The sequence below is a fragment of the Oreochromis aureus genome, linkage group 16 (genome assembly GCF_013358895.1).
Source record: "Oreochromis aureus strain Israel breed Guangdong linkage group 16, ZZ_aureus, whole genome shotgun sequence".
NCBI classification, from domain to species: Eukaryota; Metazoa; Chordata; class Actinopteri; order Cichliformes; family Cichlidae; genus Oreochromis; species Oreochromis aureus.
This window is the reverse complement of record NC_052957.1, coordinates 18,414,259-18,429,565: the sequence shown is the minus strand read 5'-3', so window position 1 is coordinate 18,429,565 and position 15,307 is coordinate 18,414,259. Positions and strand designations below refer to the sequence as shown.

General features: G+C 43.0%; 1 protein-coding gene across 1 annotated transcript in view; it reads right to left on the bottom strand.

The window, feature by feature from the left end:
- Positions 1-15,307, bottom strand: part of LOC116319316 (anosmin-1) — a 41,506-nt gene that overhangs the window by 11,063 nt on the left and 15,136 nt on the right. The window contains exons 3-7 of the mRNA XM_031738609.2: positions 9,068-9,130; positions 8,548-8,770; positions 2,917-3,101; positions 2,473-2,602; positions 236-441 (exon numbers count right to left, since the gene is read on the bottom strand). Of these exons, the coding sequence (XP_031594469.1) occupies positions 236-441; positions 2,473-2,602; positions 2,917-3,101; positions 8,548-8,770; positions 9,068-9,130 (807 nt within the window). The remainder of the gene's footprint in view (positions 1-235; positions 442-2,472; positions 2,603-2,916; positions 3,102-8,547; positions 8,771-9,067; positions 9,131-15,307) is intronic.

Sequence of the window (15,307 nt, the reverse complement as noted above, 5' to 3'; positions counted from 1 at the left end):
CTTATTGTATCACTCTGAGGATAAGTGATCTTCCCTACACATATAAATAAATATCATTCCGATTCCATGTTTATCTTTTCCCCCACTGCGGGCCCAAGCATATTTGCAGAGTTGTACCGAAACTGGGAGAAAAGATGCTGAAATAATCTTGGAAGAGCCCTTGTAGTCTTAGAGACCGGATAAAGGAAAGAAAGAAAAAAAAAAACACATCACTCAGACAGAGTGAGAAGATTACCCCATTGGTGGTCTTTCTCCTTTTCTTCTTGGATGGCACCATGGACTTGGTGGGCACGGTCCAGCTCCAGAACACTTTGTAGTGATGTATGGGGATGTCGGGCTCCTCTGGCAACGTCCAGTTGAGACGAACTGTCACCAGGCCTTCCTCACCCAGAGTCACGTTGGTGACACACAGACTGGCCGGGCTGGGAGGGGCAGATGGATCTGAAGACATAGCAACAACACAGACATAGAAACAACACTGTGAGTTGGTGTTGATTCTAAATACATCTGTTAACACTTAGAGATGGAAACAAAGTGGACCTCTAGTTCTTGGATATGGCAAATCTTGGTCTAAGGCACTTTTCAGGTAGAAAGTATTACGAGCCAAGATACCTTTCACCACCACAGCTGAGGAGGGGAACACGCATGGCACTGTGCAAAGTAATTAGTCCCCTATTAACAATCTGTCGTGAGATGTTATGACAGGTGTCGTGTCATTTCTATGACAGCGTTCGGCAGGACTGAGAGTACAGGTCAGGGGTTAACAAACACATGCTGCTCACTCTGGCTGCACGGTCCACACTTAGAATTCCAGTACTCCTACTAATATGCGTCGGTCCAGCATAAAGCTGGATCTGAACCTATCCATATGTGCAGCGACCCAGCCTACTGCTGTCGGCCGATGTCAGCCTGGTGCAGGAGGACAGGCAGGGCTACATGCCAGATGACAGACCAGAAGGGGAACGGTCTTTCTGTAATGAGAAAATGATTCATGCCACAACCCAGTTGGCTCTCCTCTCTCCTGCCCTCTCCCACCTGAAACACATTTAATCCACTCTAAAAAACACAATCGGACACATCGGTTCTCCAAACCAGCTGATGCTGGCCATGAAATATAAATAAGCAGTCAGCTTTTACAAATTGCCCTAACAAAGTATAGTAGTGTGAAATTGCATTCAGATGATATGACCGAACTATATAAATAACAGCGGCATGACAGAATGGTCGGGACTTCATCAAACCCGTGGCAGCTCTCATCAATCTATCAACATTCTCGCAGTGATTGGCCTGATTGGAGGTCAGCTTCCATTCCTGCAGCAGAATCCCACCTGGTCTGAAAGCCTTTCAAAATGCCTCGGGGAGCTAAGGCATGACAAAGGATTGACAGGACAGGTCAACACACCAGGAAACACACTAATACGTTTTGTACTTGGTACCATTTCTAGGATTTGGCAGAACATGGCGAGTACTTCACTAGAGAACAGTTTATGCCTTGTATAGATTTCGCGATATACATCTAAAGACACTCAGCTCAAGGCCAATGAAGGCATAACTGTTACACGCACAGCCTTGCCAACAAACAGTATCTGATATAAATCAGATGCACTGTAGACACAATGTTACACTCACAATCCTGTAATCCCTGAAGAACCACAAAACAACTGTCCGTGACTTTAACAAATGCCATCTGCAATACAACACGGCTATTTAAAATGTCCCAGTAGTAACGCAGGATGCCATCAGAGTTCACTAATCTGTGGCAAAGATCTGAAATGTGCCTGGGTTACATCACTTTGTCTGGAAGCAAGACAACACTTGCATTCATTTGAAACCTGCTGTATCCTGACTAATTCAGACTTATTACATTTTATATGACTGTAAAGAGGGGAAAGCCCTGCTTTGAAGATGTAAGTAAAGATCTCATTGCAATACAGAAAATGAATGCTCTGTGCACCCAGGCACTCCTCATTACTCACATTCCACTTGGCATCAGCGTGAATTTCGTTTAGCTCGCTGGGTAAATGTGTGGAAACTTTGGAGGAGAGACATTTATTTACAATTCAGGTTTAACACAGTATATGAAAGAATTCAGCGGTTTTAAATCCCAAATTTAGTTTTAAATAAACATATTTAAACAGTGTAAGGCTATAATTCAAATTTAATAAATGTGTGTTTGGCTTAACCAGTCATGTTTCAGTCACAATCAATTTGCTGTTGCCTAATGGAGCTGCAGGACTGAAGTGTTTAGGACACACTACACAAAACCAAAAAATGTCTCAGTCGGTAATACGGCACGCTTGTAAACTGACATTCAGAGGGAATATTTACCAAATAGACCTGCTTAAAAAACACTTCCCCGAGGCTTCACCTGTTCCAAGGTCTCAAACATAACAAATGGAGGGAAGGAACCGACACACAAGGCAAGGCCACACACACACACAGACACTTGGATATGCAGATAAACACACAGACCTCTGGAGGAGCGGAAGTGTTTGCTGGGTGCAGTAAAGCCGCGGGTCCCGTGGACATTGACTGCTGCAACTCTGAACTGGTACCATCTGCTAGCTCTGATGTCAGCCAGTTGGATGCGTTCCTCTGGAGTCTGAGGGACAGATGGGGGTGGGGGGAGCAAACCACAGGGGTCAGGGTTTACACAGGGTCACAGCCCCATGTGAGTGTGCTGCCACATCATTCATCTGTGCGTTTCTCATTGCCAAACTATCAAAGACACTGTGAGGAATGTGCAACCGCATGCTGCAGTGCAGAGCAGCAGTTTCGCAGCTGTGGCATGTTGGGACACGTGAAACTGTAAATTCATTCTGATACAAATGTGACGAGAAGGAGTCCTCGCACAACAGACTTCATGCATTTATGGGATTCTCCAGTATTTTATCTGTGTGGTGTGTCGGTTTCTACCTGTGCGACTGTCTGCCACTCTGTGGCATCATCCTCACTGGGATGAATACCGTAGTTCCAGCGGCGTTGCACCACATAGAGCACAGGCTCCACGGATATGTTGAACTTGGAGGACCAGCGGATCTCCAGCTGACCGGACGGGTGCTCCAAGAACACCAGCTCTTTCCTCGGCTTCAGAGGGACTCCTAAAAGTACAAGAAAGGATGTTGAAACACTGACAAGGATTAATATCACCACTTGTGTGGAACATTGTTGGAGAAATTATACGTGATATGTGTTGTTTTCCCTCTCTTGACAAATGTAGGTTGGAAATATGAATGACTCCCTCCGAATTGGACAGATACAGATTTCGAAATGAGACATGATCTCATCGCGAAAGATTAAATACATGCTGCGGGTCAACAACGTCGTCTTTCTACTGTGGCAGATTGGGAGATTTCCTGTGTTTTAGTAGCTGCGTTTCTTAGTGATGATACACGCAGTTTGCATTTAGGTATGCTCTCTTTCTCTCGCTCGCAGACGCAAAATAATCCAGTACAAGCATCCGCGCACATGCATGCAGCGTTAATTTCCATCACTGAACTTCACATTCAGCCTTTCAGTCAAAGTCAGTGCGGCCATGTGCAATAAATTAGAGATTTATTAAGTGCGGGACTGGCCAAACATTCTGCCAAGTCAGACTGACTCTCTCAAGGAAATTTATTGCACTGGACACGTAGTGAGTTGTTGATTGAGCGTCGGGCACAGTGATAATGAGATGGAGATTGGAAAAGCAAGTTTGGAACTACAGGAGAAGGCCCAACACGTCCAACAGTTCTCCATAAATCACCTAGCACTTCAGAACATTGTGTTGGACCTCTGTCGCTGCCGAACGGCCCACTGCTGCTTCGCATTTATGATCGGCATCACTCCACACTCAAGGCTATCACGCAGCATGTCGGTAAACAACATAATGAAGAGTGCGATTTGCATTCAGAGCATGTGATAAGCTTGTATGTCTATTCAGCCCCCTTGCAGAGCATGAAAAAGTGACTGATGCGCAAGAATCCTGGAAGGAGGACCCCTTGAGTCATATGCATAAGGACTCAGTACTTTGTTTTGTCCCATTGATAACAGCTTTCGGCATACTAACAGCTGGGGGTCATTGTGCTGTGGTTTCACAGCTCCACAGCAGAGCGTGCGCGAACAAACGTGTCACATTTCCTGCGCAATAATCAACACCGAGGTAACCGCAGCATTCCTCTTCCCCTTCTGTCTTCGCTCATCTTCCCACAAAGTCACACAAGTGCTCGCAGAGCTACACACGAAAATACAAAGACGCACACACGCCGCACGTCTCTGTGACGATACGTAGGAGGACAATGAATGCTTTTCCGTGAGCTTTCCAAAGATAACCTTCGAGACAGGTTGGGTCCAAAAAAAATAAATAAATAAATAGAAAAATCACGCTTCATTCTTTTTCTTCTCCTTGCCACACACTTACTCCAAATCATGATGCAACTGTTGCTGAAGCACGATCAAGGGTACAGCGTTCATTCATGTCTTAATCATGCCAACAATTACACTCCAGGAATATAATTCTCAATACTCACGCACATACTGTCATAATGACTGCTCTAATTACAGGGGGTGAGGAAAACAGTGTAAATACTCCGTGTAGCACAATGATTTACAGTAATGCGAGGGGGGCTTGCGGACTGACTGACTTGTTGTGACAGCGTGACTATGGCTACATTTAATTAAATTCTGACATTCTCTCTTTTTTTTTTCCTTCTCAGAAATAGAAAACATGCAAAACGTGCTGGCTTGTGTCACATGTCGAGCCAATTCTTCCCAGGAATGAGAAAAACTAGAGAGAACTATATGAAAATGAAAGAAGTATAAAAGGAGAGGCTGTCTAATGAGCTAGTTATTTCTATTTCTATTTCTATACGCACTGCATATTTTATATGAGGCACTTCTCCACAAATAAAACTAAGGCAACGCTGGAGAGCAGTGGGTGATGTGGAACTTATTGGTGCAAAAAAAAAAAAAAAAAAAAAAAAAGAAGAAGAAAGTTTGTTAAACATCAAAAGCCCAGCGGGGGTCCAGTGTCTTAGAGATCTTCAAGACTTAAGTTTTATTTGGGTGGGGCGGGGGGACTGTCAGGGCCTTGGACATTAACTGGGGACCCTAACCTGAACACAAACACACACACAAACACACACATCTGAGAGTGATCTCAGTGGGGGGAAACGCTCCATTTCTTCCCGCTTATGTTTGCTAATGGCTTCCAGCATCAAGGCTCATCACGGTGAAGACTACATGCACACTTGCACACACACAGAAACAATTACACTCTTGAAGGCATGAGCATCTAATTAGACCTTTAACACTGAGGACCGGGACAGGAATTCCATCCAGACTTTCACCAGAATACTCGGTGTAATTCAGTGTAAATGCAGCGCTGAAGGCGACCCATCATGAGCTCAGTGTTTGGGCTAAATCAGCAGGAAGGCTGCTCGATATGAAGGTCTCGCCATGCCGTGAATGGTTTTCATTGACTCGGTCACTGTACAGAAATTTTCGAGGTCACGCCCGCTTTCATCTTTCCCAGATTAGGGTGCTGTACACCTTTTAGTGCATGACATCCACCATGACGTCCCTCAAGATCAAATCAAATATAAATGCTTCCATGTTCTACTGTGTGCACAAGCTCAAACTGACATATCACATGCTCCTGCCATGCAATAGTAAATATGCTGCACAGTAAACCATGCTTAAAGTGCGATTCAAAGCATGCACCACGGTCTATCAGTGGAGTGGTTCAAAGCTTAATTTAGACTCTCCTACCACTGCTTCATCTCCTGAACTTTGTTATGGCCTCAGGGTGCCAGCAATTGTGTGCTGACAGCGTATATAATGCAGTTCCAGCACCAATCTTCCGAGTTCAAGGGCCCTGGGTTCTCTCACATAACGACTCAGCACCCGCGGTACATCAAGCCGCCTTGGGCAGCACTATTAAACCATTTTACTGGAGCAAAGATTCTTGGGTACATCTGTGTCTATGAAACCCTCAAGCTTATCCTGCAAATTCAATGCTGAACATCCATTCCCATTTACAGCTGAAATGGCATGAGGGATGTGTGGGTGAAGCACAATGCAAAGAGATGAAATAAAGATTTTCAGGTTCTTACGGCAGTTGTCAAAAACCCTGCAAGATTATCTGCGTTTGCGTCACTGAGATTTAAAATAATGTTTAACAGGGAGGGATTAATTGGTTCGACGGTATTTATGAAAATTATGCAACCTGAAGCAGTTAATCATATTAAAAAACATGACGGCTGCATTGAACCGGTACCAGATATGAGACTCCACATAACGAACAGGAAAAGTAGAAAAGCAGCGTATGCAAGATTAGGCTGATGAACCGCGTTATGTAATCTAGTCCTTCTTATAAGCCATACTCAGCAATTATTTAATAAAGATGGCACTGTGCAAAACTTTTGAGCCACTTCTCATTTCTTTATATTTTGCTTCCACGGAGACTTTCTTGCAATGCTTCTCTTTGCAAAGTTTTTCTCCATTCCTTGTACCTGATCATTTTCAGAGTTTGTCTGTGGAATGAATGATTCCATTATTGAAAAAAATGCCCCTAACTCAAGGGAAGAACTAGTGTTGTGTCTTTGTTACTAGCAGACTGCCACAAAAATGTTTTTTTTTCTTTAGCTGAATCTACAAAAATCACAATTTGACAGACAACAAGGTGATTCTCCCATCCTGGTGTGGAGTGTGTCCTTAAAACAAACAGGACACATGGAGGTGCAAAAATGCCTAAAAAATGTATTAATAATAATGATAACACATGCTATCTACAGCAGGTGAATAATATCTGAAAGTCTTTAAAAATCAGGACCTGAGAGACGCATCTGGCCCAGTGGAAGGGTTACTGTCAAGAAGCCATTCTTAAGGAAGAGAAACAGGGAGAAAAGGCTGATTTATGCCAGATTATACAAGAACTGAGCTGGAAACCTGTAGCAACAGGTTTTATGGAGTGATGAATCCAAATCTGAATTTTTTTCAAATATGTACCTTCAAGCTTGTTAGAATTAAACAAAATTTGCTTTTGCCTAATATATTGTATTTCCATTCAAGTTTGAAAGTTTCAAGAAATTGTTGCATTTATTTCACATTTTTGCAGCAAAATAGAAAGAAATGAGTAGCTCGAGCATTTCCATAGTACTGTGTGCCAAATGACTGACAGTTAGGTAATCTGTGCTTACAACCTGATGTTTAGACACTGTCCCTTAAGGTCTGTCAACCTGGCTGACCATTACCCTGTCAATAATTAAGTATTAAATAAAGAATGACGTTTATTAAATAACTATTTTTAGAGCCTTCTCATTTGTCACAGAGCATTTTAACCTGAACATTTTATCTAAGGTTTCCCTCTCTCTGTTCACTGATCTCAAATGTTCTGCCAGCAACTAATTAAACTAATGCTGCACAATCAAACAGCTTTCAAATTCACTGAACTTTACTGAGATATTTATAAAAATGTACACAAGACATCTGGAAAAGAATTAATCAGCTGAAATGGAACAGAAAAACATTAAGTCTTAGGTGCGATGTTTAATTCAGTGTGAGCATGACATGGCTTCAATGAGCAGCTGGAACAAGCTGATACAAAATACCACTTAAAAGGAAACTAAATTGGGGACTTGGATGTCTAGAGTTTAATGTGTGTAGTCAGAACCGCAGTTAATTGCAAGCCTGAAACAAGCAAATAAAGGTGCTGATATATAAGGAAATCACAGACAGAGTTGTTTACAATACACAGTATTTAACCATTTAATACTTATGTTCTGACTTATTATAAACTGTTATTAATGCGGCAATTTAGGAATGCGGAAGTTACAATTCTTACGACTGCCATTTGTGACAAACCTTGTTTACCTCTGTGGACAGCATTTGTCAGCATTAGGCTGTCAGTTTATTTACATTCAGGAATGATTTCTCTGATGCAGTCACTTTGATTGTTAGTGGGAGGTCTAGTTATTCCAGCGATGCTCTACATTTAATCAGGCTTGACTGATTTTGGTTTTGTCTGAATGATAACAGCGTCTTTGATTACACTTCACTCTCCCACTGGTGGTGCTTCACATTTAAAGCATGGGAAAACACAGCAGGCTTTAAACGTGAAGCCGTCACAGGAAACGCAGTGCATTTGTCACCTGTATTAGTTACCGAAAATATACCGAGACATGTTTTCTCCTTGGTAAATCTTGTTAAATATTTCGGTAATGGAACAGGAAGCAGCGGCACTTAGAAGCAACACGCTGTGCTGCTCCAGCTCCTCGGAAAGGTAAAAAACTTTTAATGTGCTTTGCTGTGGTTGGAAAACTGCTTGTGTCGTGGCCGGGATGAAGCCAGGTCAAACAAAATGACTTGTTTCAAAATGGCTGCTTTTACTGTAAACCGATACCCCGGTTGTATGTTTAACAAAGCAGCAGCTCAAAAAGTGTTTGCTGTTGTATTCATTAAACAACCAGGGGCTGCCAAATGAACCATATATGACTTCTTAAGGATTTACACGGCGATGTATTGTTGCAGAATAAAATAATGTTTGATTTTCTCTGCCTTCAGCTTCACCTTTGTAGAGATTCTTTGGCAGCTGGCAGGTGTGGCCACAGCCATTGGAGCAGCACTTTTTGACAGCTGAACACTCTCCATCCTCCTCGCAGCTCTCCACACAGGCAGCTGCGAAGCCGCTGGCCTTCTCCGGGGCAGGGCAGTCGCCCTGCTTCACTCCCTCCACAGACTTTAGGAACTCGCAGCTAGTGAGACACTCGTAGTGTTTCTTGGGAAAGAGGGGCTGAGGAAGAAGAGGGAAGGAGAAGGGGAGAAAAAAAATATAAGTCAGACTACTTTTTTAAGGCAGGGCTGTGAGCTAACAGTGATTCTCCTGTTTACATTTCTGCTCATGACTCACTGGAGCGGCGAGTATATTAAACAGCTTAGACTCACAGAGGGTGTCGTTACAGTGCAAAACCAGTTGCTTCACACCCCTTTTCAAACTTTCCTCTTACTAAATCTTCCCACTGGGCCTGAAAAAAAACCCCTCAAAAGCTCAAAATCTGAGGCAACCGCAGCATTTGTGGCAGTGACATACCTCACATAAATCTTGGCACTGGTTTTCCTTCAGGTCCCAGGATTCCTTGCAGGGCTCCAGGCACTGTGAAAAGGAGAAGGGTGTCAGTTCTTCAAAGAACCAGCCACATCAAAGTGTTAGCGCTGTGGAGATGGTGCCTACTTGTGGCGGGCTGACAGGCACCTCGCTGAGGCACTTCCCCTACCACCTTTGCAAGAACCAAACACACCACTTTTTGCTACGGATAATGGCCAAACCGTCAAAGGGCATAAACAGTCTTCTACAAAAGCAGATATGGGAGAAGGTTTGTCTGTCAGGTGCAGGCTGTCTCTTAAAAACTCTGCTCTTGCTTGGGTTTTGCTTGGTGTAGGCCTTGACAGATTCTCTCTTCACGCCTTAACACTAGTAGCCTCCCATGCTGTCTACGCCTCCTTCTCGTCCTGCCACTTCCCCTGCACATGTCTGGGCTTGATACACTTTGGCACTGGCACTAAGCTCCCTTCTTTTTACCATGCTGAACAGAGAGCATTTAATAAATGATACACTTGGTTTAATGTTCCTGGGATTCCCTTTTTTAACACGCGGAACAAATTTACTGAATGCTCGAAATAGGCGCGGGATAAAAGAAAAACTTCAGCGTAAAGTGCAGCTCTAACTCGTTTTGCCAAACATAACTCGGGATGATAACGTTTAAAATTAAAGTTCAGGATTCCAGTCAAAACTCCTCCTTTCTTTTATACGCAGCTGCTCACCCCGAACGAATCAAATTCAATAAAGGTGAATGTAATATAACAAAAAGGTCCATGCGTGTCCGATAGAATCAGGCAGATCCCGCTGCAGAAAAAGGAATGTGTTCGGATTGGGTTTGAGAAAAGCTAGGGTCTTATGTGCTCTTGCTCCTGGCCGCTGAGAGCTGGTGTGAAAAAGAAGAGCGAGCTCAGTCAAACCGCTGCCAGGCTGCTTCTGTACTGCACTGGGAGCAGCCCAAACCGCACCAACGACCTGCCAAAGCCACTCATTCAACCCTGTTTAATTTAGACTCCTTCACCAGCTACAGTGCAGCTAAAGTAGGCACAACAGTACATTTTCAACGCTTTCTCCTACATTCATCATCTAGGACAGTTCAATATGCTGGTAAGTAATGGAGGCAAATATGACATGGATACCTGCCATTAGCAAAAGTCCACTTTTGGTTAGAAAAGGAGACCCCTGAATACAGATTATGAGAAGAACACAAAGAGTAAGGCACACCGAATGATTAAATCAGAGCACCTACTGTAGTGACTGCATTAAACACTGGAGCTGAGGTAAGAATTTTTTCATCTCAGGCTTGGAGCCAGAGTTTTAGTTATTACTCTTTAATTCACTCATTAGCCGGCTCTGTCATTATTATGCCATTGCCAGAGAACAGTTTATTTGCTTTTTATGGAGTGTGGTGGACGGGCGCATGATGAAACATAAACCTTGCTTCTGGAGGAGCAAGCTGCAATCAGGACCGTGCACACGTCTGCCAGCACTCTGCTTCTCTGCCGGGTCTCTCCTTTACCCAACCCTGTCTCAAGCAGCTGACAACCTCTGTGTGGACAGTGTGTTGAGTGCTAAACAGGCCATTTCCCGAGGGAGGAGAAGGCTGGGAGGGAAGGTATTTTCTTAATTACTTCATAGCAATATAGATATCACTCCAGCAATATAAAATATAAAGTGCCAAGAGGAAAAAATTGGACACCCTGTTGGGTTATGACAGCAGAGAGCTCCAAGAGAAACTAATGTGGTTTCTACAGAGCTGATCAGGTGAAACCGCTGTAACACCTCGGAGACTTAAGATGACATACGAGCTTAGCTGCGCTGTCCAAGTCATGCCTCATTCTATGCCGTTTTAAAATCATCTGCTATTCATAATATGGTGACCTTATATCATTAATTCTGTTCTCAATTGTGTCCTGCGGGAGCAGAGGCTGTGGCGCAGCAGCAGCAAACCTCAGCATCGCAGGCTCATATACGAGCCCCACGCTGCACCAATGAGGTGTTGAGGCAATAACTGTGTGCTTCACCGGTGTCTAAAGGACATTCTGCCAGTAGACGCATATGTTAAAGCCCCCAAATCCCTTCTACAAATCACTGAACATACACACATAAGCCTGGGGATCAAGCTCATTTTACTCATTGAACGATCTTGTGTGCATGGCCTGAATGCATTCCATTGACTTTTCTTGAGGATGAAACCCTCTCTGGTTCACCACAATCACAACTGCACGAGTGAAAATAGAATCATCGTTACCCCAAGATGCTCAGGCCTGTGTGCCAAGCAGCATGAATTAACACAGCACATTGCGTACCATGGATATTGCAACACAGATCAGAATGCTGGCTGTGGGTTTAGTGTTGTCTCACCCTCGCAGGCTTTTTTCTCTCTTTTTTTTTTGAAATGTAACTCTTCGGGGCAAAAGTTCTTAACTAGCAAAAAGCTGCACAGTTCTATCGGGAACTTGTTTTTGCTGTACTTGTGGCTGCATCATAAACGACACAAAGATAAGCATCTGTGTTGAGGCAGAGCTCCCTGCAGGTGTGCTGAAAACTGACAGTCTGTCAGCATTTCTCCACAGCCACACCTCCCAACCTGACATTTAAGGAGGGAAGATGAGGACCGACGACAGATGTCTTGCCAAAGCAAATAGGACGCCTGGATATAATTACAAAGGTGCGCTCATCAATCAAAGACCTGATTCCTATTTACACAGTTTGGTGCTCAATCTAAACCATGTTACTGATGCTGCCAGACTAATCCTTTGGATGGGCCAAGACTTATTTTCTATAAACTCTTGTGCAATTTCTTAAGGGTGTGCCACCTCCACCCCATCCCAGGCTGGTACACACACACTCACCTTATTGAAACAGTTCTTCGGTTTTTCTACATTCGACTAACAAGCACCAGAGCCCCAGTTAAAATCCCAGAAGGAGACAATTGCTTTTGGGGTTGCTTCAGAAAGGGTGTCCAGTGTAAAAGTCTGCCAAATCAAACCTCTAGAGCTACTTGCTATGGTGACCTTTTGTGAAGAAAAATGAATGTAGCTTCATTTTTAAATGCATTGATTTTTAAAAATGTTTTGCTGACCTTTAGTCAATGGGAATTCTTAAACTAAATGTTAAATACAGCAAACACAAAAATCCCAACTCAACTAACACAAGGAAATGTCTAGGGCTGAAAAATGAAGCCAATGTTTAAAAAAATAAATAAATAAATTAAAAAAAAAAGCAAAGCAATCAGTTGCAGCTTCCAGGTTAGAAATGCAAACTTGGATGCAGCAATAAACGTGTTCATCGCCTGATACAAAAAAATGATGCGGTCTTACTTCCCCCTGTGTGAAAACTGTATGGGGTCCTGAAAGGTATGCATTATTAGGTGCAAAGGCACTTTGCACCTAATAATGCTATATTAGCTATTGTGATATCACATTAGCTACATTAGCTAATCCATGATGTCACTAGGATGTTGTTATTGGTTTTCTTTTTTACAAAACTAAAACCGTGCAAACTGCACACTCATTGGCCAGTGACTTGTGATTCAAACATTTCCTTCATTTTGAAACATAATATGACCAAAACTTACAAATTAAATTACATTTTCTATTCATTATGACCCAAAAATGAGTAACTAAGCCAATAAATTTAGCAGGAAAGCACTTACAGAAGTAAAGGCAGAAAGCCATATTTCCATAGACTTCTATAGGATTGAGAGTCTTTATGCAACCATTGCTATCACCATCTGGTGGCCTTTTGATAGAATGCTTTATGGTTTTATTTTTCTATCCTGGAAGCTACGTCCATGTGTAATGCTTCAAAACACTAGGTCACATTAGTGGGGGGTTTTCATCCAAAACATATTTTCCCTCATTAGATGGTATCTGTGTCTTTGAGATGCACTTGTACAGTTTATTAATGCTAAGTGATGTAGAAATAGCCGCTTATGACTCCAAACACCAAAGTGATGCCAAGCAAATATTAAAATCGAGGACATCATAAATGAGTGGGTGCCATCACAGCGGTTTGTGGTTTGTAGGGAAAGTCTATCTATATCTACAACTTGTGTAAAACTTCCTATATGAACAGCACCACAGTATGTCTTACAGTGAGTATCAGTGGATCCTCTGGAGATTTGAAGTACTCAAACATTTACATTTCTTGCACCACCAGCAGCTAATGTTTAACTTCCGAAACATAATCTGGAAAAACTACACCACTGAACTAGAGTGGAGAACATAATTGACCTGGACGTAGTGTATGTGCTGGTTCTGGGTGCCAGCATCGGGGCTCCCTCAAGCAAATTTCTCAGGCTGGCATCGGAGCTACCATCTGTTTTAGTATCACAAGGAATGCATGTAATTATTCTATGGAATGTTAACATATTTCAGGACAAATTTCACCCCCCAAAAAACACAAATGCTTTCCTTTTCTCAGAGATGTAAACAAGAGCATGGGGTTGTTTCTATGGACTTGAGCTGTTAGCCTTAACAAAAGCATTTGGGCGGCTGATTTCCCCTTTGTCCTCTTATCTTCCTGCCCAATGGTGACACATTCTGCATGGTTAAGTAGGAACATCCAGAGCGCTCTTTCACTCCCCATTTCACGCTGTAATAAAACGCAGCAGTTGTTACTCTGGGGGACCCTGAAAGGCATTCTGTGGGGCCGATGAGAGAGTCAGGCTGAATGGCAGCCAATGCCACAGCCCATCTTCACTTTTTCATGCCTGAGACGAGGCTGGGAGGGGGGCGACACAGGGACTGAGAAGGGAAGGGAGATAGAGCGAGGGAGGGGGGTCTGCCGTGCATGGAACTGCCTTTCTTAGTCATCGTATGGTTATCTCCACCCATTGTAAAATGCTTACTGCCCCAAGTGAGTGACTGGAATAACACAAACTATGAAAAGTGCATACAGAAAATGTCACACAAGTGTATTGTTTTAGTTAATGAAGCATGAACTGCTACCAGTCAAGGTAGCCCCAGGCTTAACAATACACAGTGTACACAAAACAGGGGCCATAATTCAAACTGATGCGGATGACATTTTCCCATATTGCCCGAACATATTTGTACAGTCACGTGGAGCTGTGTGAGACAGCTATGACCGATTCTGTCATTTTGTAAATGAAAATTCAGCAGACACAAATTTATGTGGGTACCTGTGCTTTCCCTCCACTCAACCTGCTATAACACGGGCTCCTGTAGATTTTTTTCCACCGCTATCCCAAAAGCTTAGAGATGACATCTGGGAGATGAAGGTATTGATCCAAGCACTGATGGTGAGTGTCATAGCTTGAGTGCTGCCAACAATATTTACAAGGTGCCTTTGCTGCTCCTTGGGATGAAGCCACAGCTTTTTTTTTTACCTGCTCTGGTTGACTCAGATATGGTGGAATCTTTGTTGTTGATCACACACACATTGTAAATCTCACCTCCAATCTCATTGAGTTATGGCTATTTTTTGCTGCCCTAGTGCTTTTCACACTCCCAATGACTGTACTCAATTATTCCAGCAGCTCCCTGCTCATATCTATCGACCCATCCAGGAGTAAGTTGCTGGGTTTGCTCTCTCCTCTAGCGAAACAGGCACGTACTCCATCTCTTCACTCACTCTATTTCACTTTTATTTGGCTGTCACCCCCCCAAACTTGCTCAGATTCTCCTAAATTGTTATATCTCCTCTCAATTCTCTATCTCGGCTTTTCATTCTCTCCCTCTAACTCTAAGGGCCAAGTAAGACCTGATAAATTATAAAACTCATTTTTGGACGTCCATCTGAACTAAGCCACAATGTTCACATCGATGTTTTCCAAAAATCTCTCCAAGGTAGAAACATGAGAGACTCGCACTGCAGTGTAGACAAAGAATTAGCTTTTTTTTAATTATGTGAGATATCTTATGCAAACATGGCCACTGAACTTTCACTTGTCTCCACCTTTTGTCTGTGTTCATCTTTGTGTGTTTTCCAAGCCGTGCTTGTAACCAAGCACAGTGTAACTGACACTTTTTGTGTCAGCTCTAAGGCAACTGCACCGATACGAAAAAAAAAGGTCATTAAACAAATGTCAATCAAGAGACAAAAAGAGCAGGCCTCAGGTGACATTATGCAGCTTGGATCACATTTTACTTTTTATGCAATCTTGGTATAAGGCTGAAAATTCTTCTCTAGATCTAGAAAAACCATTTTAATCAAGTTGGAGGAAGGGCGAAGCTGAGTGGCAGCCTCCGGGGCTAAAAAATACAG